The sequence below is a fragment of the Nicotiana tabacum genome, chromosome 20 (genome assembly GCF_000715075.1).
Source record: "Nicotiana tabacum cultivar K326 chromosome 20, ASM71507v2, whole genome shotgun sequence".
Classification (NCBI taxonomy): domain Eukaryota; kingdom Viridiplantae; phylum Streptophyta; class Magnoliopsida; order Solanales; family Solanaceae; genus Nicotiana; species Nicotiana tabacum.
In genome coordinates, this window is record NC_134099.1 from 165,527,120 (window position 1) to 165,554,311 (window position 27,192).

Here is a 27,192-nt window from a genome sequence, read left to right on the forward strand (position 1 = left end):
AGCAAAAAGGGTTTTGATTCTTTTGAATTTCTATAAATATACGTAATTATTTGGAAATTATACAGTCGAAAGCTCATGTCTTTTGAGGTCTAATTATTCTTGTTTCAATTCAAGCAATGAAATCATATCTCTATGTATCCTTTTATTTTGTAGTATAGATAATATATGCCAACAGCCTCTCTACCCTTTCGGGGCAGGGTAAGGTACACTATACTCTCCCTAAACCCTACTAATGGGATTTTACTGGGAATGTTGTTGTTGTTGTTGTAGTAGTAGATAATATATGCCACTTAAAATATATGTATGCTTCTTTATTACTATTTTTCTTTTTCTAAACATGCTTGCCTGAGCCGACGGTCTATATGAAACAACTTCTTTGCCCAATGGTTGATCTAGAATTTAAACTTTACGGGTTCAACCTTCAAGGTTTTTAGCATTGAACTCATTGTATTATTAACGTTACGGGTTCAGAGCTACTATTTATTGCAATTTTATTAGATTTTTACATATAAATTTATGCTCCAAGTCAAAAGTATTGGGTTCAGTTGAACCCGGTACTAATATGTTGCATCCGCCTCTGTCTCTACTTGTACAACCCGGTACCAATTTTATTTTGAAAAAAATGGCATGTTTTGTGGCTCTGGTAGTTCTATGTCCCTAGTGGAGGAAATGATCTAAAGGAAGTATTGAGTAGAATAGTAATCTTAGAAATGCAGTATTTTTAAATGCTTGTTCACCTAATTATATCAATTTTGTAGTCATATCCAAAGGAAGCTGAAAGCCGGTGTTAATCCGTTTGTCTATAGATTTGGTTTCAAAAATAGGAAATAACATTTGGCGATATTTTTCATGCTGTGCCTGCAAGCAAATAACACTAAGATGAATTTCTTTTAGCATTTATAATTGATCAAATTCAATTTCACTGCTGTTCCCCTCTGTGTGTGGCCTTTTTTTTTCATGAGTCAAGTGGAAGTTAGCTTTGAAACGGGTTATCTTGTGATCTCATCACTTTATTGACTGGTTCAGTGGAAATAGCACTCGTATGAAATATTTTATGCAACAATTATTTCATGTCTGCTCATTAGAAGGTGAAACATATGAGTTGTTTGAGGGGGATAAAGGGCTCTGATCAACTGCCATACTGGTTGCTGGTGAAAAATGGCTTTTTGGGGATTCAAAATATCAATCGACCTCAATACCAGACTAGTTGGGCTTGTTATTTGTCCTGCATTATCTTTTTAAATCAAAGGAGCTGGGCCGATTGTATTTACATAATCTGCTTTGATTCGTAGGCATAGTTCATATCGTGTTCAGAGAAAAAGAAAAAGGAGAATTTGATTTTTGTAGTCTCTTGGCTTGTGCTCTTACTTTGTGAGTGGGTTTTACAGTATCTTATCTTTTTCTGCGCTCTTTCCTGTTCTTTTTATCCGTGGCCTCACTTATGTCTGCAGTTTTGCTCACTGTTATGTCAGTGAGAACTTTCACCTATCTATTTATTTAAGTAGTTAGTCATTTGTTAATTATTAAAAATATACTAAGATTTGTTGGATTATACATATTTTGTATTATACATTCTTTCCTGGAATATGATTTGTTGCCTACAGAGAGTTGTTTTCAGACATTTGTTTTGGCTGGTGTACTTATTTCCTTGTTATGCTTCAATTTGCTAATTTGCTTGAGTTTTATAATTGCAGCGCTAGCCTCTTTCTATTGATTTTCTTGCTGCCAGTTGTAGAGGCTTAATCTGAAACTGTTTGAAATCAGGGAGAGCACGAGGAGAAATATAAATAGATAATGGCAAAACCTTCCCAACCACCTCAAAATGGGAAGGGGGAGATGAAAGAGATTGATACTGCGAATGCCAGCAACAATAACGAGAGCAGCAAAAAGAAGGCGACAAGAAAGTTGCCAAGCCCGAAAGAGCTTGTATCACACTATGAATCGCAAGGTATGGACTCCCAAGAAGCTTCCTTTAAGGTCATTGACGACCTCCAGGGTGCTCTCTTCAGGATGGTCAGCTCTTCTCGAAATGACAAGAATCGCAATAATAGGAACATGTCATCTGAAACCTCCAGAAAGTTGGATGTCATAAACGCTCGACTGCTCAGCCTTGATATGAAAGTTGACTCCAAGCCAGGCTACCCTCAAACGCTTGCCATTGGATTGGCCTCTGGTGGCCTTCTTCAAGTGCTCCCTCGTGTTGCAAGTTCGGTTGTCCAAATTTGGAATACTGTTAGAAGTGCTACAAACTCAACCAGTCATAGGTCATAAATCTTGTTGTTTAGCATGTTTGCTTCTAGTCAGGGTACATCTACTTTTGAAGTAGGAATTTTGATTGCCGAAAACTAGAATATTGTTCTGTAGGGGCCTTTCTTCATTACGAATATTGTGAAACCTTTATTGAGTTGAGGTTCTGTCAGAAACAGCCTCTTTACCTTCTCTACCTTCACAAGGTAGAGGCAATGTCTACGTATACACTGCCCTCCCCATACCCCACTTGTGAGATTTTGTTGTTGTTGAATGTTGTGCAACCTAGTGCCATGAATCTTAGCATGTATCACATTTTTGGCTGTTAATGCCAACTACTAGTTCCATTCTTATTCTATTGTCAGGCTACTGGAGTATCAGTCAAGGTATTGTTGCTGGAGTTTGTAGGTCTCTGCATCTATCACTTGTTTTACTTGGCAAAGGGCATATTGCTAGTTGTTTTTTTTTTTGTGCAGAAATGTCCATTGTGTTGAAAAGGGAAGCCTTGACGTAATTGGTAAAGTTATTGCCATGTGACCAAGAGTTCACGGGTTTGAGCCGTGAAAACAACCTCTTGCAGAAATGCAGGATAAGACTGCATATAATAGACCCTTGTTCTGGCTCTTTTTCGGATCCCGCGCATATCGGGAGCTTAGTATACCAAACTTTCCTTTGCGTCCATTGTGTTGAAAATGTTCAGATAGGTTTGCCACTGCCTTTGTAAACTAGTAATTTGGAAGCAAGAAGAGACACATTCTTGCAAAGATATTTGATGGATGGAGACAGGGCGGATGTATAAGTTATCGGTTCATTCGAACTCAATAATTTTGTTTGGACTTATACATATTATGAATTCAGTAAATAAGTACAATAATTAATTTTGAACCCAATAAATCATATGAGTTATGATAGAATTTCGGACTCGTATTCATAAACTTTAAATTCAGGATAACCTTCAAAAAAGGTACTCCCTCTGTTTCAGTTTATGTGAACCTATTTCCTTTTTGGTTCGTTCAAAAAAGAATGACCCCGTTCTAAATTTGGAAAGATTTTAGCTTAAACTTTCAATTCTATCCTTAATGAGAAGCTTTTATAACCACACAAATACTCTAGATCTTTTTTTGACTTGTTTAGGGTCACAAATTCAAAAAAAAATTTATTTTTTCTTAAACTCCGTATCCAGCCAAATATGTTCATATAAATTGAAATAGACGGATTACTCCCTTTCGAGGATAATTTTGTCGTATTTTCCACATTATTAATTACTTATATATATTTGGGGATGTCACCACCATTCCTCTAAAACCAACGTAGGCACACAGTTAAAGGGGGTAATATAAGCATGAAAATTTTATTTTGTGTCTTATACAACTGACACTAATTATATGAGATAATTTTTTTGTCTCACAATTTTGTGGACCCAGATTTCTATGGACCCAGAAGTATAAGATTGGGGTCCACAAATTTATGAGACAAAAATGAACCTCATTCAACTAGCGTAAGTTGTACGAGACACAAAATAAAACTTGCCGTGTAAGCACGCCGAAAAGTACCTTTGATTTGACTGTTTTGTACATACACTAAATTCCAGCGAATCTCTACTTTCCATTTTGTAGTTATCCTTTGTCAACGTCTCTGATCTTTCCACGTCATCCATATTTATCCTCTAAATTTTCCATTTTTCGGTTTTTCTCTTTCATCTCACTTTCCAGCTCTGCCCTTCCAGCTTCTTATTATTTATTTAATTATTTTTTAAAAAAATATACTCCTACTCAATATTTACACTTGTGTTTGTAGGTTGAATATGATGATCGCAGATTAATTTAGATAGAAAGAAATTCAACATTTTAACTTAATAAATTCGACTTTAAGATTTTTCATAAATATACTATACTTTTAAAATTATAAATTCATGAGTTTTCACATCAAAACTAGTAGGAAAAATGATACTGTATAACCGCCGTAAAAATAATAAACGAATATATATATATATATATATACTTGGTTTAATTGAGGGCAATGATCGTAAATAACTCAAATAGTATGCCTTATTTTTTTAAGCGACCTCCAATCTCACCTTCTTTATTAATAAGTCTGACAGAATACTATATAAACCCAGAGAACGTGACTTCTGTTACTTTCTCTCTCTATATATTTACACACACATGTATAATCAGTAGCATTATTGGTGAAGACATGGGGAATGCGAACGCCAGAGAAGACGGCGCCGTCGCTGGCGGAGGCGGTGGCGGTGGTGATGAGGTGTCGGAAAGAAGATCCAGTAATATTCAATCTGCAAATATTGGTGAAGATCACGCTCGGACAACGCGCGTGGCTTCAGCTGACTTAATGGTCAATTCTCCTCCGCAAAGCCCACATCGCTCTGCTTCACCTCTCTTGTTCGGACCTCAGGTTTCCATTTTTCTGTTACTTTCTCTGTTATGCGTGTATGTGTGTGTCTCTTTTTGTGTGTGTGGTGGTAGGATTAGAGGCGGATTTAGGATTTGAAGTAGTTGTGTAGTACAAATTATTTGAATTTAAGCATAAAAATATACTTGCATTATAGGAATAGTGTGTGTTTGAGTGCTGGCCTCGAAGCATTAGAGTTTAGACCCTATGTTAAATAGTTGATTGGGCACGACTTTTAAAAAATAATAGGAAGGAAGACTCTTGAAACTTGTTGTTTAAAACCATATACAGATAATTTTGTGGCTATAAATCATGTCATTAAGAAGTTTAAAGTTAAATTCTTTTATAGAAAGGTATTATTTTTTGGGGAAGACTAAAAAGGGAAGAGCATCCCATAAAGTTTAGGGTAGACGCAAAAGCTACAATGTCTCCCAATGAATTTTCTGTACTAATGATGCCTAATGCATCCCCGAGAAAGAGGCGGTTGAAAAAAAGTTTATGCTTCAATCATGGTAGGATTATTGAAATTACTTATCAAAAAAGAATAAAAATAGTAGGATTATTGAAATCCTTTAGTGAATTCTTAGTCAATTGAATTTGGAGTTTGTGCGAGCTTTGCTCTGATTAAGGCAATTTTTATTCACAATAGTTGAGTTTTTATTTTACAAACTTATACTTGTTGATGAAATTAGTTTAAATTCTCTTCATCAAAAATTAGTTTAAATTCTTCTAGGTGAGGCTCATACAAGACCCTGGAAAGATGTAAATGTTCTAACTCTTTCGTCTTAGCTATCTTCACTAACAGATTTGAAATTCTGTTCATCTGTCTAAACAAAGGCATAAAGATTTAAATTTTGTGCTCATGTATTTTTGTTTGGAGATAGGAAGTCGAGTTAAATAAGCTAAATGGATAAAATGGTAGTAATGGATAAGAAGATTCTGATTTTAACAAATTTAGAATAATAAATCATGAACGATAAAAATTCAAATGGTGAATAATACAGTCGTCAAATTATGCTTATACATCCGTTGCTTAATGAGTAGGGTAGATTTAGGGATAGTGAACTAGATGAGATAAATAACTTACTTCAGAAATCCCTTATGGAATCACTTACTATGTCTGGATGTCAAAAAAGAAATAAAAATAGCTGGGGATGGAGCTAGATGAGAGGTGTTTTATGGATATCCCTAGTTACTAGTTCAGAACTATGTTCATTTTATTTGCCTGTGTGTACCCATGTCGAGCAGCAGTGATGGTATTCATATGTTCCGTGTGGAAACTTAGGAATACAATAGAAATTTGCAAAAAGTTCCTGTTACTTACACCTTTATCAGCTACATACGTAATTGAGTCCATTAACATAGTTCATATTGCTTTAATATGTGGTAATCATTGCCATGTAGAATCAGATCTTCCCTAGTTGGGTTACATGTTATTGGCTTCTTGGAAACCAATAAGCTACTGATTGCTAATTGTTCACTTATGCAAGTCATTGGGTTTAATATCCTATTCAGGTGGCGATGGAGATGGTGCTGCAAGATAGAAAATAATAGAGTTTTGCAGAAAACAGTGGAGACTTTAGAATACATTGGGAAAGATTGATAAAAAACTGAGATGGACAGATGTGATAGATGGAAGAGGGGATGGTGGGGTTTGCTATGAGTTACATGGATCATTGGCTAATTGACACCTCTTTGGCTGCCTCTTGAAATCTACTTATGTATTTGGCTAGGAATTTGATAGAATCCGATACCCATAAGTACAGGGAATTGGGTTTTTCACAAACATTTGAATCAGATTCATTATTGTGCATTTCAGATCTCTTAGCCTAAGTGAAGCCTTAGATCATATGTCCTTCATTTTAGACTTGTCATAATATCATCTGATGTATCTGGGTGATGATCCCTGCAGTTACTTTTGGTGCCTATGGACTGAAAGGAATCGAAGATGGTTTGATGGAACCTCAACTCCAAATCACTCTCTCAAAGCTAGATGTTTGATTGATCTTTTTTGTTGGACTAGGTTAACCCCCGTAATTAGCACTGACCATTTTTGGACTTTGCTAGCTCCCTTGTTTTAGATTGACACATTGTAAAGGGGGTAAGAATCTTGTACTTTTGTTCTTTTGTGATTTTACATCTCCTTGATGCCTTTTAATGAAATACCTTCATCAAAAAAAGAAATCATCTGTCGCATCTGAATACGTGGCCACTATCCCTCGCATACCTTTTCCCTCCAATTGAATATCTCATTGACGGGGTAAAAGGTAGTGCATTTGTGGGTATGGCTGCACGCATTGCGTAAGTATGTGGACCTTGGTTGTGACAGTACTTTTTACCTTTTTCCTCCCTTGTCTCCCCTAATCTGTGCTCTTCCATTCTTCAGGAAAGCTTTTCAGTTTTGGGGGTTCCTATTATAACTTTTTAAGGTTTTCTTTTTGGGAATTGGTTTTTTTTTTTATTATCTTGGGGGGGGGGGGGGGGAGGAAGGGGCTGTGGGAACATAGTTCGAAGAATTGTTCTAGGTCCATTCAGGAACTTGCAGTAATGCTTTTCCCGTTTCATTTGATTACTTGTATGACACTGCTGATGAGCTTCATGTCTTTTGTTTCATTACTGTAGAAGCACCAAGAAAGTGCATCTGTATACAAGTTTTCAGCATAGTGGATATACAAGTTCTTCCTAGAGTTCCTATAAAGTATTTAGTAACTCAAAAGTGTTTCCAAGTTGTATTCATCTTTCAATTTTTGTCCAAAAATATTAATATATACTGATATGTTAAGGCACGTGATGCAGCTTCCTTCTTCTCAAAACACCTACTGTTTCTTTCTCTCAAAATGAGCCATAATATGCAGGCAGGGCCTGTAATCGAAAAGGCTCTATGTGATTTTTGGTAGTTTTCTTCACATCTAGTTCCAGAATGCTACCCTCGAATTATGTGGCATTCGCCACTTTACATTGGATAAGTTAGAGAAAATAACTCTGAAGCTCAATTTGAATAGGCGATCTGTATATTCCGATGGACATATAACACCTTGTGCACATAAGCGATAGTCTCTTCTGGAGGCTTGATTGGGTGACACAGCCATCTGGAGTTCCAAACAGAAAAAACCTCTTATGTTTAATGGGGATTTTCTTCGATACCCTGCCATTAAATATTGATAGCAGGACTCCACAGCGAAGTTAACATATTTTCTGGCTTTCCATCTCAAAAATGGTTTTGTGGCTGATGAGTTTCATTTCTTGTTTGCTTATGTGGTATTATTAACATTTATGCTGTTATAATCAATCTACCTCCACAAAGATAGGGGTAAGGTTTGCGTACCCTCCCCAGACCCCACTATGTGGGATTATACTGGGATGTTGTTGTTGTTGTTATAATCAACATTATCGCTCAAACTATAGCTTTTCTAAACGGCCAAGAAGGGAAACATGTCCCTATGAGGTTGACCAATAACCAAAAGCAAGCGCCTCTTTTTTGTAGTTACCTTGGAGATAGAGCAGGAGAAGTTAGTTGCTTCTCGGGCACCCCAATATATCCCATAAATACTTAGGATTGTCTGATTTCGAGACTCAAATCCTCTCTTTTTATCCTCCTTTTCAGGTCCCAGTAGTTCCTTTACAAGCAGGGGATGGCCATCCTGCTACCGACCAAATGTGGGGCGATGAATCTCAGGATGCCTCTGATCATTCTCCAGAGAGTGGCATACCTATTTTGATAACATGGAGTTATGGTGGTAATAATGTTGCTGTCCAAGGATCTTGGGACAACTGGAGATCAAGGTAAACTCTGGCCTCTTGTTCAGGAGTTGATCCAGATTCAACCAAGTACTAGCTGCTGCGACAATTCCTATTAATGGAGTTTCTGAATGTTTCCACCAATGATATTTGCTTGCAGGAAGATTCTGCAAAGATCAGGCAAGGACCACACCATTCTGTTGGTCCTTCCGATGGGGATATATCATTACAAATTCATTGTGGATGGAGAAGTCAGATATATCCCTGATCTTCCATGTGTAGCAGATGAGACAGGCGTTGTCTTTAATCTTCTTGATGTTAATGTAAGTGAGTTTTCCGCCTCCTGATTAGTTGGTTGGGAAGCTGATTTACCTTTGGCTAGTGAATTGCTAATTGCATTATCGCAGTAGTGGCATCTTGATAACTTTAGCACATTTAGCAGTCTTCATTAATGTAATTAGTGAAATACTGACAAATAACTTTGTAGCGGAAGGGTAGGCAGAGTTTGCAATGTTGCAGCTTGGCATTGCCATTTTATTTCATTTTGTTTTGCCTTGTTCTAATCAAAGAGGAAATGTGCTTCTCTTGTATTTAGGAATAAAGGTGAAAATATCTCTTCAGACCTTAGGTGGTACCGGTGGTATGAAACTATCCTAATTAATATTTTATGCATAAATGGGTTATTTTTCAGTATGATCACAAAAGAGAGAAATTTATCTCAAGGGATTATTCACATATAGCTTCCTTAAATTTATATGCAGCTAAACGGGTTTGGTTGGTAGAGATAGGGGAATCAAGAGTTTTTAAAAGTGAAAAGCTACTGAACAAGGTAATAAAACCACTGAGATAGGGGAATCAAAAGTTTAAAAAGTGAAAAGCTACTTAAGAACAAGGTAATTCACTCTATACATATATGCAGTCTGATATATCATTCAGAAAGGTAAGGGGAAAACTTGTCTAAAAGGAAAATGAATCTCATGGAAAAAATTAGTTGATGGCGGATTAATGCATAAACATGTGACTGGGAAGCTTGCAGCGTTACTTAGAAGGACCATTCACCATGTATTTTCATGTGTGACATGCGCAAATGCTACGGCTGGTATATTTTGGTCGGAGGCTAAAAAGAATATTTTGCTATGCCTGCTGTTTCTTAAGGATATCGGCTCATACACATGGATAATACAATTTGCATCCTTCCTACAGGATAATGTGCCAGAGAACCTCGAAAGTGTTGCAGAGTTTGAGGCCCCACCATCACCTGACTCTAGCTATGGGCAAGGTTTGCTGGGAGATGAGGATTTTGCAAAGGATCCAGTGGCAGTTCCACCCCAACTTCATTTAACTGTTCTTGGTTCTGAAAACTCAGAAGAAACACCTTCTTCTCCGAAGCCCCAGCATGTAGTGCTTAATCACCTCTTTATAGAGAAAGGATGGGCTTCTCAATCCGTTGTTGCTCTTGGTCTGACGCAAAGGTTCCAGTCCAAATATGTTACTGTCGTCCTCTACAAGCCACTGAAGAGGTGACCCCGTGTTTACGTTCTAATCTTTTTGGAGCTTTCCGAGTGTGGTTGCTTTAAGATTCCACTGTTAATAGACCTGCTCAAGGTTCAACTTTCTTTAACCTCTGCTGTTGTACAATAGTTCCAAGTTTATCAGCAATGCATATTCATTCTCTTTGCAAGTAAACATCTTTAGGCATTTTAAGCGCTACTGCACTCAAATTCTTTTCTCACCTCCTTTTTTGGTGATTTTATGTTCATAAAGTTTTTTATTACAACACTTAGAAGGATTAATGTGCAAAATGAGAAAAGAATATATAGTTAGCTAATATTGCATCGCATGTTAAATCCCCATGATTTCTGAGAGAAAAAATTGGGATGTTAACTCGAACCTAAGCTGGTTGTTTCTTTTCTGCCATTTCCCTATGACATAGGCTTGTAATAACAACTATGCAATTATCCCATTTCATTACAATGCATGTTCTTTTGTGCAAGTCCCTGTTCTGTGCATTCTTTAGCGTTTACATTCTTCATATTGAGAACAACTTTGAAGGTCATCCGTGCGATCAGTGGCGGAGGCAGAATCTCCACGAAGGGGGTTCAAAAAAATTTTTTGTAGCGAGTGGGAATTGCACCCATGACCTTATGTAGATTTTGAACCCCCTTGACCACTAAACTACACTTTTGGATTGTGTTAAGGGGGTTCAAAACTTAATATATAGAGGTAAAAAACAGATTTTGCCTTATATATACAGTGTAATTTTTCCCTAAATCCGCCCCTGCGTGCGATTAAGCTGAAAAATTAGTATCTAATGCTAAGAAAGAATTAGGTAACAGGTTCTCAGATTAGCATAAATGAATAGATGATTTTTACTATTGTGACGGATGTGAAATTGTCTTTTCTACTGCTGGTCATGGGAGAGGATCTTATTCGAACACTAGTAGCTATCATGTCTAGTCTGAATATGCTGTAGAAGTTACAGGATTGTGCATCTCTCATGAACTTCCTTCCATTCCTGTTCGAGTTGAAGTTGTTTTTTGTGTTAGTTTTATCCTCCTTTGGCGTCTTCTGTGTGTACAAGATGAAATTTGTTCATTGTATAACCAGTTCATCTTGAGAGTTCAAATCTTTTGCCTTGTGATTTCGATCCAAATGAAGCCAAATCTTTGTCTTGTAAACAAGATGAAAGGAAAGTTCAATTTGCATCTTTTATAGCAAAGATGGAAAATGATGAAAGGGAAAGGACATGTTAGTAATAAGCCCCAAAAGGTTTAATGCTTTCACTTGTCTCGTAGCTTATTTTTAATTTTCCAATTAAAAGTTACTCGTCCTTGTAATGGATACTAGAAAATTATTCGAGGCAATTTGATCAATTAAAGTAAAGGGTTTTTAATATTTAAAATCACGAGGAATTATAGGGATGGCAATTGGGGTAGGGCAGGGCAGGACAAGCTTTGGCCTACTAAGTTTTTAACCCGCCCTGCCCTATTTAGCATTTTTTCAGAATTTGTCTTGCCCCGCCCCGTTTAGACTCTTCTTCATTTTTTTATTTTGTAATATTCTATTTAATTTTTTTAAAACATATGATTTTACAAAAAATGTGGGATTATTAGAGCAAAAGGAAACCAAAAGAAGATTTTCTCATATCTTTATGATATATTTGAAATAAGGTGAGAATGGAAAAATTAAAACATTCGTGAATAAAACAATATGCACATATTGATGAAATATATATTGGAGATTACAAATCAAATTAATTAAATAATTTGTATTCAAAGACAATCAAATAATGACAAATTTCCTTTCAGTTTGGAGGACATCAACGATTTTGGCATTTCAAGAGTTCATCCTAATCATTTTATCTGTAACAAGTTTTAATTATAAACATCAGTCATTGAACTTCTTTTTGGGAGATAATTAGAAAGGAAATATTTTTTTAATAATTAGTAGAAAACAATTGGAAAGGTGAACTCTACAACACCTGAGCTTATACATAAAACGCATTATAATGCGTATATTCACAGTAGGAATTGGGAAAAAAGAACAAAAATAACCTAACCCAGTTATTAACTTGGAATTTGCCCCTGCCCTGCCCTATTAAAATTTTTTAAAAATAAAATTTTCCCCTGTCCTGCTCCGCCCTATTTAGATTTTGCACTGCCTTGCCCTATTAAGAGTTTTCCCTGCCCCGCCCGCCCCGCCCCAATTGCCATCCCTACGAGGAAAGCTTTTGTTAACCCCCTCCGCCCCCCGTCCCGCCTCAATTGCCATCCCTACGAGGAAAGCTTCTGTTATCAATTCATATATTCTCATTCTAGGGGCTTTGCATCTGAAGTTTGTTCCAAGGTGAGCTTCTATTAGCTCTTGACCAGAATTGACACCTCTTATAAGTCGCATCAATCTTTTATTTTGCATTTTCATGCGCTCAAATACAGTGCGACTCACGCTATCAATCATGTCAGCAGAACGTGTGGAACTTGTACACCTTTGGGCCTACAACAGGTATTCAATTGAAACAAGGCCGACTTGTGGTGTCTAAATGAGATATCGTGGAAACTTTAGATATCTCCATATTATTTTGATGGTACCTTCACTGTCCTAGAGAAATAAAAATTATTTAATGTGGGCATCGTACCTTTCGATCGAGATGGAAGGTTGGATTCTCATCAAACTCTTACATTTATCTCATATCAACTTGGTAAAGACTAGAAGACAAGCCTAATAGATGCCTAGACACAGACCATTTCAAGTTTTACTTTGCTTAAAGTATATTTTCAGATGGACTCAATTCAGCTAGTACAACAACAAACCCAGTTTGATCCCATAAATGGGGTCTGGGGAGGGTAGTGTGTACGCAGTCCTTACCCCTACCTCATAGAGATAGAGAGACTGTTTCCGATAGACCCTCGGCTCAAGGAACAGTGAAGATAAAGCAACCAAGTAGCAAAGAATATATAGTAGCAACAACGTAACATGGTAATAGGTGTGGAAGCCACAACATGTAATAATAAAGAACCATAAATGGGAAATTACAGAAATAGTTCTAGTACTACTGGTCAGCATAGGAGGAACACACTACTAGCTGTCAACCTACAACCCTAATTCTCGATCTCTACACCTTCCTACCTTGGGTCATATCCTCGGTAAGCTGAAGCAATGACATGTCATGTCTAATTACCTCTCCCCAATACTTCTTAGGCCTGCCCCTTCCCTTCCTCACACCTGCCATGGACAATCTCTCACATCTCCTGACCGGAACATCTATGTCTCTCCTCTTCACACGCCTGATAACCCACCCCAAAATTCAAATATTTTTATTCCACATTCAGCGAAATATCCCAAGTAGTATTTTGTTCATGTCCACTTGTTTGGCGTAGAATTTAAGCTGATTGAATAAAATCAAACTTTTGACATCTTTCTTCTTTGTCGCCACAAATACGCTTTAAGTCAACTTTGTTATACCTTTACTGTCAGCCTTCGTCGCTACAATAGCTCCAAAAGTACCTATTAGCGGCAACTAAACTCGTCACTAAAAAGCAACAAATACACTACCAAAGAAGCGTTCCACAACATTGACTTAGGACCTGTTTAGACATAGATTTCCAAATATTTTTAAAAAAAGCTGATATGGGTGAAATTTGATTTGAAATTAAAAATATATTTGTACATGAATTTTGGGCAACCTATTTGCATGGTAGGTTGCTTGTCTTAGTGGCGACCGTGTCGCTAAATACTACTAGTATTATATCTTCAGTTGCTATTTTAGTCGCAAAATTACCTATTCGCGACAACTAGTGGGTCGCTTATTGTTAAACCTCCGCCAATTGAGCTCGACTTGACAACAAGAGTGTTGTCATGAGGCAGCAAGAGTGTTGCTAAGCTAAGGTGCAGGAGCAGCACCAAGGCAAAAATGGGAAACAGGCAAGTGATGGCCAAGGCTTTGACGGAGGCGAGGCAACTTGGCATGGGCTTGACAATGAGTTGCGGGCTGAGGGTGGCACTTGATCATGACAAAGGCATCAAGGCATGAGGCATTGATGCCATACCAAGGCAGAAACGATGAGGCAAAGGCAGGCTAATGTACAACGGGAAGGCAGTGCGCGGGCAGACTTGTCATGACATTGAGTTGCGGCAAACGGGCCAAGTTTGTAGGCAATGGCAAAGGCAAATTGTGGCACAATGCAGCTGGATACAATGGCATTGGCGCCCGGTCCAAGCCAAGGCACGAAATTGGGCAGCAAGTCTTGGATTGACGAAGTCAATGGCGGTTACGGCACATGCTGTGCACATGGACAGCAGTTGGGCTTTGCTAAAATGCTGGCAGGAGTTAGCAACATTTTTGGGCCATGATCACACTATCCTTTAGCATGATTTACATTATCCTAGTAGTTGAGGGTGTCAACTACACTAAGCTAAAGTAGTGGGCTGAGTGGGCAAGTGCCTAAGCCTAAAAATAGGCAACTATTGTATAAATAGGGTTGGTTCATACATTATAAATGGACAGCACCCTTTCCCTTTGGAGAGGAGAGTGAAAAACGTGTAAGAGTGAGTTAGGAAGAAGTCCTAAAGAGTAGTCTTGTGAGGGTCAAGAGTGATCTTCATTCTATACGCGGACGTACTTTTGAGTTTCAGTTTCTTTGTATGCTCGAGTTAAATACAAAGTTGGGAAAAGAGTTTCCTGTATATTGTGCCTTTTGTTCACTTTAATTTTCTGTCCCTTTATTTATTTTTCGTTGCCTAAAATCAGTCTAAGCTTACTACGTTGAAAAGTTGCCTAAATTAATCTAAGTCTAAAGTTACTGAAATTTTGGCCAAGTGTTGGAGCAGGCTAAAGTCAAGTCGAGACTTGGCTGCCGCGCGGGCTGTTGTTTTAGTGTGACATAAAACACGCTTGTGACACTTGTTATGGTGGCGACATCGTCGTCCCAGATATCTTCACTAGCAACTTCCTAGCCACTCTAGTTTATTTGTATTATTTTGACTAGCGAGCTATTCTACCACAATGAGAGCTATTCTACCACAATGACCAAGAGGACCCCTGGGAGCATGGAAGCCAAAAGTGTTTACACGAGACAAAATCCAACTGTATTTCCACAAGATGAATCTTGCTTGCTTAAAAAGAAAATTGAACATTCTAACATAAAATTGAAAGGCAAATCGACACGAATTAGAAGTCAGAAATAAAGAGCAAACATACCCAAGAATCTGGAATATCAACAAAATTAGCCACTCAGAATGAAACACATAAAATCTCCAATTGTCATAAGTTCAAAATGCTGGAATTTAAGAAGAAAAAACTAAGACTTGCTGACAAACAGAGCAGACAAGCATATACTGAAGAGTAGCACTACAAAACAATGCGAGTACGAAAACAGGCAAGCACCCAAACAAATCTAACAACGTCAAAGAACGTATCCTAACCAAATATAGAAATCTCATCCAATTTATCTGCTCCGTTTCCAGCTTTTTTTTGTAATTTTTTACTTCTAAGAATTAAGTCGAGTTGATCAGAGTTCTCACTTGGCCATCATGACTTTGACGAACTCCTCATAGTTGATCTGGCCATCACCATCCACATCAGCTTCACGAATCATCTCATCAACTTCTTCATCAGTAAGCTTCTCGCCTAGGTTTGTCATGACATGGCGCAGCTCGGCTGCAGAAATAAATCCGTTCTGATCCTTGTCGAACACTCTGAAAGCTTCCTTGAGCTCCTCCTCAGAATCAGTGTCTTTCATCTTGCGAGCCATCAGGTTAAGGAACTCCGGGAAATCAATGGTTCCATTTCCATCAGCATCTACTTCATTGATCATGTCTTGAAGCTCAGCCTCAGTTGGATTTTGTCCCAACGACCGCATCACTGTCCCAAGCTCCTTAGTGGTGATGCAACCTGTAGCATATTTCGCAATAATTACTAAATACGTATAGACATTATGTTAGAATCATACAATACTTAAAAAGGCTTTTTACTCATGTTATTCATTCTACCAGCAAAACAGTGATCCGGATCAAACTAGAAAATTCAAGACAAGTACAAAACAACGGGAATAGCCGAATACAGATTTCATCAAAGAGATGAAAGATGTACGATAAAACTAACACACCATTAACCACCTCCACGACTTCAATTTATAAAATATAAGGAAGAGAAATTAAAGCAGCTATTCTGTTTTAGGTGTTACAAAAAATTAGCTTATGTAACACTGCTAAATCTGAAACTTCCTGGGGGAATATTTATCAGCTAGCGGGTAAGAAAAGCAAACATAAGTATATAACTCAATATACTGGAAAACGTCAGTCTGCACCAGAATAATGAACTAACTGCTGTATACAACAAACCCAGTATAGTCCCACAAGTGGGGTTTGGGCAGGATAGTGTGTACGCAACCTTACTACCATTCTACCAATATTCGGTACGGGGTCATTCATAGCTTACTATACCTTCCCTTCCTTCGGCTGGCTTCGCCCTATCTATTCATCTATTTTCTCAAATGATATAACTAACTGCTGCATATTTAAAAATAGAGATAGGGAACATCAGTAATGTCTAGGGAACAGTCACACTGGCCAAAATGTCTAACGCGGATTGAAGTCAGAACATTTCATTTAACCATTTGAGTGAACATCCTTCCCAAAAGACAAGCATAAACTTTCTCACAAGTTAAAGCATTTTATGAAAACTTACACAATCCCACTACCAACAAGTCATCATACCGAACAAAATGGATTATATTCATCATTAAACCAAAAATATCATGAATCAACAGAAGGACTGCTAGTTAGGAAACGCTTAAGAGGTTCAACCATTTTAAGAGATGTTAACTGATTTCAGCCAAATACAATTTCAACAGCACCATTCTGATGCAATCCCCAAATTGCCCATTTGTCAAAACCAAACAATCCTCAAGTTCCCACAATCAATCAAACAAGTTAACAATACCAACAAGGACAGCTGTTGACCAACACTGAAAATCCACCAACTTCACATAGATCAAACTCACATCCATTTCGACTACAAGTTGAAGCAAAACCCAGGTTCAAAATCAAATCTTTATCAAACATATTCCAAATAAAAACAAAGAAAGAGCATCCCCAAGGTTATTTTGAAGTGTAAGTTTTCCACGTAGTGATACAAATTGACTACCATACTCACCGTGAAAAGATGCTAGGTTTTGGCAGTGGGTGCATTTGTATCAATGGTCTCCATTCCACTACGAGGGTCTATTGAAAACAGTCTTTCTACCTTCACAAGGTAGGGGTGAGGTCAGCATACACACTACCCTCCCTAGACCCATCTACGGGACTACACTGGGTATGTTGTTGTTGTCTCCATTCAAACTATATATTGAATGGAATAATCTTTCCTAATATTTATGAATTTAAAATAAGTTTGCACTCATTTTCACAAAGGGTAATTGATTTCAATGGTATTCCACACTCATTCACTTCAAAAGTTGGATCCACCTTTTTTACTGTGGTGTCCGGGTCATCTCGCTTGCACCTTGACTATTCTGGTGTCCGGGTCATCTCGCTTGCACCTTGACTATTCTGGTGTCCGGGTCATCTCGCTTGCACCTTGACTATTCTGGTGTCCGGGTCATCTCGCTTGCACCTTGACTATTCTGGTGTCCGGGTCATCTCGCTTGCACCTTGACTATTCTGGTGTCCGGGTCATCTCGCTTGCACCTTGACTATTCTGGTGTCCGGGTCATCTCGCTTGCACCTTGACTATTCTGGTGTCCGGGTCATCTCGCTTGCACCTTGACTATTCTGGTGTCCGGGTCATCTCGCTTGCACCTTGACTATTCTGGTGTCCGGGTCATCTCACTTGCACCTTGACTATTCTGGTGTCCGGGTCATCTCGCTTGCACCTAGAATAATCCACCGGGTACCTACTACCTCGGATCCACTCATCCTCACTCAACATCAAGTCACTCATAGATCACAAATTGGTCAAGAAAAGGCAACACAACATGTGGATCTAGCCCTTCAAATCACACTGCTTTTAGCTCAAACCATATATATATACATACATACAAACAATTTAATAGATACACACACATATATACATAAATAGAAAGTAAGGGTTCTGAGCCATCGACTCTAAATCTAGGATCAATTATAGGCCAGACCCAGAAAAAGTAAACACATAAATAGGAGAAAAAACAACAAATTTAATAATTTTGGCATCTGGGTATTATCGAAAGTGATTAAAGATACAATTTTTATTCAAACAAATGGTATATTATGAAGAAAAATGTTAGGAATAGTAAAGAGCTGACCATCTCCATCCTTATCGAAAAGGCTGAAAGCTTCTTTGAATTCAGAGATCTGATCATCTGTGAGCTGATCTGCCATTTCTTCTTCTTTTAGGATTTCAAAGGGAAGTTTGCAAAGTGGAAAATGAGAGAAAAATGGGACAAAGATGATTGAGAAGAAAAATGAATAAGTGCGTGTGTGTGTGTTGAGGTGAAGCAGCAGCAGTGGTGGTCCAAATATTTGGAGGGGTTGTGGGGTTGGGCATCTTATGCTTTTCCTTTTTCTTTTTTTTAATAATTATACAACAACAATAACAACAATCCAGTAAAATATTATAATTGGGTCTGGGAAGGGTAGTGTGTACGTAGATCTTACTTCGACCCGAGGAGATAGGGAGGTTGTTTCCAAAATACCCTCGGCTCAAGACGACGAAAAGAAACACTATATTAGTATCATCAACAGAAAAATCAAGAATAAAAAGCAATAACAATAACTAGTAAATAAAGCCCATTACAATGAAAACGGAGAATAGTGTGAACACAACATTAACCACTAGCAGTCGGAGACACAACCCTATCAGACTAGCCTCAACCACCTCCTAACTTGCATCCCTAATGCGCGACCTCCACACCTTCCTATCAAGGGCCGTGTAACAATAGTTACAGTAGTAACAAAAAAAGATAGATAACAATAATACTAATACTACTACTACTACTACTACTAATAATAATAATAAGAATAATAATAATAATAATAATAATAATAATAATAATAATAATAATAATAATAATAATAATAATAATAATAATAATAATAATAATAATAATGGAATATAGATAGTTTCGCACCTCAATTATGGCATACCTTGCATTAATAGACAACTCTACCAATCAAGCTTGAAACTTTTTTCCTTTCTTATATAATATTGTCGTTTATTCTTAACTTATCATAGAAGGGAACAAAAATTTGCTTTTATAGTTGTTTATGAGTTTATGGAAATTTGTTTAGTCAAAATATTACACTTTTCTTTCTTATTATTGCTATTGCCATCTCAAATTACTTGGCACTATAGCACTTTCTTATAATTAGAGATTAGTCTGCTATTTTATCCTCACTTTCTCAATGATATGACGACTTGTGTCCATTTGATAAAAAAAAACAAGTTGTTTCTTAGTTCTCACTATGGCATTCTTTGCAATATTTTCATACTTAGCTTTTGTATAATTTTTTTTTCTTTTTTAAACTTTATATCCGATTGAATAATATCAAACAAATTAGGCCAAAAAGAGTATAAACTAAAGAAAAGAATTCCTATGAAGAGTGAAGCAAGAGAAAACTCTGCCACTTCTTTACATTCTCTTACCTTTTTTTCCTTCTCAGAAAGCTGGGAGATTACTACTTCTATCTATCAGAGGACAAAAGAAATCCAAATGAACCCACTAAATTAGGAAAGATTACAAATCACTCGACAAAACTAGCCTCTCATTTTGAATGACATATGGTTGTCTATTCTAATGATGGATGTACGTCACAAAAAGTACTCAGTATTAACAAAAGTAGTACTCTCTCGGTTCCAATTTATGTGAACCTATTTGATTGGGCACGTAGTTTAAGAAAAAAATGAAGACTTTTGGAATTTGTGGTCCTAAACAAGTCCAAATGGGGTCTAGAGTATTTGTGTGGTTATAAAAGCTTTTCATTATGGGTAGAATTGTAACTTTAAGCTAAATTGTTACCAAATTTAGAAAAGGTTCATTCTTTTTGGAACGGACCAAAAAGAAAATAGGTTCACATAAACTGGAACAGAGGAAGTAATTCATCTGTCATGTCCTTGAATTGAAATTGGAGAGAATTTTTTCGATTATTCATCACCCCTATGGCTTGACTTGAGAATATCATATCCTGAAAAGAGTTGAAACCCATGTTGTAACTGTTTAATTTTATAACTGAAAAAATTCGGGAGCAATCACAGCACGACTCACAACTCGATTAATAGTGAACATGCTATTCTAACCTTCTCAACTTATATGCAAGGGCGGAGCTAGGGTGGCGGAAGGGGGTTATTTGAAAGAACAACATTATTTTTTATGCATAAATAATAGATGTTAAAATCCCCTTCGCATGTTCGTCTGTTAACTTTTTAATATTCCGAATTCCCTTGTTAAAACCTGGCTCCGCCACTGCTTATAAGACAGGCTTTTACATGTTAAGAGCAAAAAGGTTACAAAGGACTCATCCATGCCTTTGATTATCCATACCTTATAGTTCAGACCAAGCAGAATTCTCTGTCTGAGGACTTTATGTGAAAATAAAGTGACAAACTCCTTGGATCAGATAGAGTTGTGAAAGAGACTCAGGTTAGACTCTGAAGGCACCATAAAAATATGCCTTACAAGCCCGAAAACCACGACCAAGAACTGATGAAACTTCTTTGATCACTTCCTAGATTTCTTTCTTGATTTCGATGAAGGCTTGGATTGCTCGGTGCTTGCATTCTGAGAGGCTAATTTGGAATTGGCTGGCTGGTTTGATTTTGTATCGTTACTAATCGCTGCCTCTTTCGCAACTGCTCCCTGAGAACCTCTAATTTGAGCTGCTCTCTTGTCCTTTCTCTTTGGTCTATAACTAGACCTTTCCCTCTTCGGAAGCCACCTCTCTGGATCAGGTGGAGGCCCTGGGTTGGCTGGATCGAAGCCCTTTGGGTATTTCGGTTTTCTCTTCCTCTTTTTCTTTGCCTTATCCTTACCCTTGGCTTCAGTAACACCGACAATAGGAACAGTCTCAACATGCTTTGCACCAGAAGTTTTCTCCAAACTATCGACATCAATAGATTTCAAGCCGGGTAGTGGTTTTAGTTGCTTCTCATAAGCTTCTGCTTTCTCTACATTTCCATGGGCAGCAGTCTGGATCAACCCAACCAAAGCCTCAATACTTCCATGGCTTTTCACAAGCTCCTCATATAGGCGCGCCGCCTCCTCCTTTCTTCCATGCCTCAACTTAAAAGCAGCAGCCTCCTGCATGATGCTACTGAGCTTATTGTTTTCTGTCATTGCATTTGACCACCATCTGATGGCAGAATCAAACACAGCATCGGCACCATCAATATCTCCTGCCCTTTCCTTGAGAGAAACGAGGGTCGCAACAGTTGCAGGTTTGTGTTGAATGTCAGGAATTTTTGCCAGAGACTCAGCTGCAATCTGAGGATGGCCAGCAGCAGCAGCAACCTGTGCCCTTGCAAGCAGGATGACTTTGCACTTGTCAGGAAACTTATCTGCAAAATGTCCTAGTATTTCTTCAGCTTTACCAGCTTTATTCTCTCGCACATGCACAGCAGCTTGAAGAAGTACTGGCATCAAGCTACCAGGAAATAAATCCGGTAAAACTGCAACAAGTTCTCGAGCCTGTAATAATCCATGAACTAAAATTAAGCATCTAAAGAAGAACACGCAATAACCAGCCGTAGCTCGGGGTCTTCTTTTTTGCTTCTTATGTATTTCCATTTAACCTTGAAAAAAGAAAAAAGAAACAAAATGAAATGTTAGGTTTCAGATTAATTACCTGATCCATCTTATTAGAATGAAGTAGCAGTAGCATCCTATTGGTGTATATAGCTTCCCTTTGCTTTTGAGAAAGCTTCAAGTCCAGTCCACGACCAAGCTGGAACTTTTGTGGTCCATCACTTTTCTCTACTAGCTTATCAAGTTTCCTTAGGCCATCAGATACATCTTTAGGACCTTTCAAAGCGATGAGGTTATTTACTGCCACAGCAAGTGACGACTCATCTGCCAAATTTCTTTTCACGAGGTTGGTATAAGATGCAACAGCTTCTTGTGTGTTTCCTAGAATCTGCAATAACACATAGATATTCATGTATTTGCAACACATCAAGGCAAACAGAAAAGTCGAACTCGTGTTATAAAATAATTTTACCTGTTGAACATATGCAAGTTGAACAGCAATGGGTGCCAATTCGACTTCAACATCATCATCAGCTAAATTCTCCTCCATTAGTGTTTCCTGACCAATTCTGTTATTTCACCAGCAAAATTAGCAAGTTATCTCATTTGTGTCCAAGCACATATTAAGAACTGGAAGTTCCAAACCCTACAGTCAATACAGCACAGACAAGCACCACATGGAAAAAGAATAGGCAATCTCTTATAACGGTTATTAATATTTGTTTCAGACTTGTGGTACTAGGCATACAGTGTAGATCCTTGATACAGTGAAGGTAATTTCCCTTCAGCAGCACAATGTGTAGCTTGGGTTATATTAATCAGCTTAAAAGAACATGTTCTCCGCTGATTCCACACCACTTCTTGATGTTGAATTACTCTTAACTGTTCCAAATCAAGTTTGTCACATGGAGTTCATCAAAGAGAAATTAATTAAGAATCTCATACTAAATACAAGACTTAACAAATTCACTAATCCTTAGAAACCATGCCAGTGATATGTATGAACTTGTAAACTATAAGCTTCAAAAATCTCCTACCTTCGAGCTGACAATAACAGTTGCTCAGCATCCTTGTACTTCTGCCTCTCAATTAAAGAGCAGGCGGTGTTATATGCCAATTCAAAACTGCTAGTTGCTTTAACTCTGATGGAATCCAGAGTTCCCTGCACATCAGAAGCTCTTCCAGCAGAAACCAAACCAGCAACAAGATTAATTTCTAAGGAGTCTATCTGGGGCTTTTGGAGCTTTTGATATATATCCACAGAAGCTTCCATCTTTCCCAAACGATATAAAATCTGAGATTCCAACAGCATTGATGCAGTACTTCCTTCTTGCCCCGTTAAGGACTCCAACGCTTGATCCAGTTTATTTTGCCTATATAAGCAATAAGCCTTCGAAAGAGCAACATCACAATGAAAAGGAACATGTTAATGAGAGATAACTTCCATTGCTGAAGAAAAATGAACTCTTTTCCTGGTAAGCATAGGGGTTTGCAATAAGGTGAACAAAGAAATCATATTGCTAAATCTCCTTACAATTAAATTCATAGCGAAGTCTTGACTGAGAAACCAAATATTTCAGAAAGTAATTTTTATAAGGATTTTCGAAAGTAACTTCATCGCTCAAGTTCTAAACATATTAATAGAAACAAAAACTGTGAGGGTGTAAGGCAAATGGAAATCCATAAGCATTGACATGCCTTGGTTTCCTCGTTATTCCTTAACACTTTCCAGAGAAAACTGCTCACAAAAAGGCTCAACAACTACAAATATCTCTTCAATAGCAGAAGCTTCTCCTGCCTTCTAAAATCCATTTGAAATGTCCAATTAAGCAATCAAACTGCAAAATTCCAAAGGTTTATTAAGGTCTCTTCATTGTTCCAACATTTAAATTAACTAGGGAGTCCACTGCACAAAGGCACCTCAACTAAAAGCCACTCAATAGAGCGTCTGATTGTTACCAGTTATGGAGAATGTAGTAGTATATGAATATACCAGAGCACTCTTCTATATGTATGGTATGTCTTTGTCTAATATAGAAACATCATTCCAATACTTTTACTTTTAATTAGTTTGGCCTTATATGAAAGAGAGCAATGTCAAATTATAAAGCTCTTACCAGACATGTAATAGAATCCTTTTCTTGGTTGTCAGTTATCACCTGATCTGCCCATTAACCATTTTAAGCCTTTCTCACTCAATTATTTTCATTTCTGATCAGCTTCTAAAGCTTTACAGTACAAAGAGAGTTGCCATCTACCTACATGGCTACGCCATATTCATGTAAAACGAAATGTTTTAGAACTGATATTAGCAGATATCTTATGTCACAGCAGAAAAAAAGTGTGACTAGGATCACAAAAGTAGCTCAGATAATCCAAATATTAAAGTTCCCTTTCAGGTGAAATTTCCAAGTTAGGGAACTCGAGTAATTGCTCTCTGAACTGAAGTTACAACAACACTTCAATCACGAATTAGGTTTTTCTATTAAAAATCTATGTATCCATTCCCCTCTATCCAGGCCCGTAAAATTAGGATCCGTGATAGTTAGACTATTTTTAGTCTAGCCTTTCAACCTGCAACAACCCTTCTCATTTATCCGAACTCGGCACCAGCTATGTTAGGCAGAGTTCAATGTTCAAATACTTATCTCGAAAGTTTCTTATAAAGTATAAATTACCTTGAAAACTAACATCAATAGCAGCTTTTTTGGACTCTTGAATAACAACTAGCGCTTCTCCAATACTATCAGCTTTGATTAATGCCACCACTTACAGCGAATCGCGTCCTCATCGCCAGGCGCAACAGCTAGAACTTCAAAACAAATTCATAAATTTTCATCAAACGAAGTTCACAAATTCTTTTTGTTCAAGATGGTATGCACAATCAAGCAAACAAATGACACAACTCGGAAATGAACATGTTAGGTATAAGAAATTGAACTAGTTATAATCAAAGACTTAGACTGCTTGTTCATATAAACAAAATTCATCATATTTCATCACATAAACTCAGAGAGTGTCATGATTTCACCGAATTAAATACTTACACACACTTAAAACCTACATATATCAACAGATAGCAGAATTCGGAATGAAAATGTGGAATGCAAGTGAGATTTGACCACTTATTCACATAAAACAAAATTCATAAAATTTCATCAAAGGAACTTTAAAATTTCCACAAGTTCATCAAATTCAATACTGTATACACAATAAAGTACACAGACATGACAAAATAACACCATTTCAAAATGAACATGTGAATACAAGTGAAATTGCACTGACATTGGTTTGAAACTTCAACGGCTTGCTCATACAAAAAACTTCAACGTCAGAAAATGTCCCCAATTCATCGTTATACACAATCAAACACACATAGATGAAGGGAAAAAACAGAATTTTGGAAATGCACGTGTGTGATGCATGTGCAATTGAACTGATTTAGATAGGAAACTTTGACGGCAAAATTTCATTAAATTTCACTAAACGAAATTTCAGAGTAACGGTCATAAATTTATTTAATTTACGACTGTATACACGATCAGATACAGAAGCATGAGAAAAATAGTAGAATCAAAAAATGAAAATGTGTAATGCAAGAAAAATTGCAAAATTCACTAAATTTCATTATACTAACTTCATGAAATATCATAAACTTACAAAATTTACGACTGTATACACGATCAAGTACGGATGCACGAGAGAAATAGCAGAATAAATAAGTGAAAATGTGTAACGCAGTAAAATTGAGTTAATTTTGATAAAACTTTGAGGGCAAAATTCATCAAATTTCACTAAACGAACTTTAGGAAATGTCATAAGTTTATTAAATTTAAGACGGTATACACAATCCAACACAGATGCATGAGAAAATAGCAGAATAAATAAGTGAAAATGTGTAATGCAAGTAAAAATTGCAAAATTAATTAAATTTCATTAAAAGAAGTTAAGGAAATGTCATAAATTTGCTAAATTCATTGAATTCACGAAATGCGAGTAAAAATTGAACTGACTTTGATCAGACACTTTGACGGATTGTTCATACTCGGATCGTTGAATGTGGCGATTGACCGATGTGAAGAGATCTTCGAGGCCAACAGCGCCAACTGTCGCCGGCGAACCCTTGGGTTTGTCTTTAGGCTTCGGAGCCATTGGAATTTGAGAGGCTTTTTTTTTTTTTTTTTTGCTGCTGAAAATGGAGAAATTGAATATTGGAATTAACAAGGGTGTGACAGGAACCCCACTTTTTTTTTCTCTCAAAAAGCACTCTTTTTCTCAACTTTAGTTATTTGGCCAAGCTTTTTTGGAAAAAAAATATATTTCTGGGAAGTAATTTTAGAGAAGCACAAAAATAAAAGCTTCTTCCCAGAAGCAGAGGCAGTTTTACTTTTGGGAAGCAGTTTTAGAGAAGCACAAAAAAGTAGTTTCTTCGTAGAAGCAGAGGCTGTTTTGATTTTTCTTCTTACCAAAAATACACTTATCAAAATATGGTATATGATCACGCCCAACTATGTCTTATAAAAAGGACAATGCGGACGTTGCAAATATAACCCGAGTATTACGCCCAGGGTCGAATCCACTGAGAGTTAACATATCAATCACAATCTTTAGACCCACTAGACTATTGAGAACCAATTTTCCAAACTTTTGAATCACAATTGAAGGTGTCTTCAATAACTAAAATTGCAATTAAATAAACAGCTGTAAACTAAGGATGCTAAGGTTGTAAACAATAATGAGAAAACGCTAAGGTAATGACTTCCCCTATTGATGGAATCCCTTCTGTTTATGCTTCATACAAATTGACCAACACACCTCTATCAATCATGAACACTTTTCTTACCGTAAATCTCTCCCGAGTAATCACAGTAATATACTATTGCACTCTCCCGAGATACACTAGCTAGCTTTAATTAACACAGTTCACTTAAGATTGCACCCAAGGCTTCGTTATCCCTAATCCCGCCTATAAACCAGCAGTTATAGATCTCTCTTATACTTTGGGAGTGGTGTTGCTCAACAATAACCTAAATATGCACTCTCTTCCGGGTTATTCACACTAAATAGGCACAACTAATTGAGGATCCTTTCAATTAACTACAACAAGAACATAGTTGAATAAATAAAGATTGAAACTAGCAATTTGTATTCGCATAAACAAGAAGTTCATCCCCAAATAGGTTCCATCAAAACCTTAGACAAAAGATTTAGCTACTCATAACTATGGGTAAATAAACTAAAACAATATTCATCATAAAACTTGCAAGAAAAATAAAGAGAAAAAGAAACCAAGATGTTTTGGGTGATCTCTCACACTTGTTCTTCTTGCCAAAATACTCTCCAAAACAATACATGCCTCTCTTGGGCGAAGTCTAGTGTTTAAAATAGGGTTTTGGGCTAAAAATCCTGTGTTTTGCACTTTAGTCCCTGAAATTTCTGCCTCCTGCCGCGGTTCTACCGCGATCGCGGTCAAACCGCGGCCAAACATGGCCTCTGATTCTTCAATTGTCTGCGTCTGCACTCTACCGCGGTTCTGCCGCGGTGTTTCATCCTGTTCCGTTTGGAATTTGGAAAAATGCAA

General features: G+C 37.2%; 3 protein-coding genes and 1 pseudogene across 3 annotated transcripts; 2 read left to right on the forward strand and 2 right to left on the reverse strand.

Moving 5' to 3' along the window:
* Positions 1-1,794: 1,794 nt before the first annotated feature.
* On the forward strand, positions 1,795-2,784 carry LOC107827353 (uncharacterized). The gene is made up of 3 exons (XM_075240481.1): positions 1,795-2,264; positions 2,613-2,633; positions 2,724-2,784. Exons 1-3 carry the CDS (start codon positions 1,795-1,797, stop codon positions 2,782-2,784), a joined length of 552 nt encoding a protein of 183 aa, XP_075096582.1.
* Positions 2,785-4,357: 1,573 nt separating this feature from the next.
* Positions 4,358-10,080, forward strand: LOC107762020 (SNF1-related protein kinase regulatory subunit beta-1-like). The gene is made up of 4 exons (XM_075241150.1): positions 4,358-4,659; positions 8,261-8,439; positions 8,555-8,717; positions 9,598-10,080. The coding sequence occupies exons 1-4, from the start codon at positions 4,444-4,446 to the stop codon at positions 9,916-9,918; spliced, it is 879 nt and encodes a 292-aa protein (XP_075097251.1). The 5' UTR covers positions 4,358-4,443; the 3' UTR covers positions 9,919-10,080.
* A 4,995-nt stretch (positions 10,081-15,075) lies between these two features.
* LOC107827355 (calmodulin-7) lies at positions 15,076-18,348 on the reverse strand. The gene is made up of 2 exons (XM_016654465.2): positions 18,177-18,348; positions 15,076-15,784 (listed from the first exon to the last, which is right to left on the reverse strand). Exons 1-2 carry the CDS (start codon positions 18,250-18,252, stop codon positions 15,411-15,413), a joined length of 450 nt encoding a protein of 149 aa, XP_016509951.1. The 5' UTR covers positions 18,253-18,348; the 3' UTR covers positions 15,076-15,410.
* Positions 18,349-20,075: 1,727 nt separating this feature from the next.
* LOC107827357 (uncharacterized) lies at positions 20,076-25,839 on the reverse strand (annotated as a pseudogene).
* Positions 25,840-27,192: the final 1,353 nt, after the last annotated feature.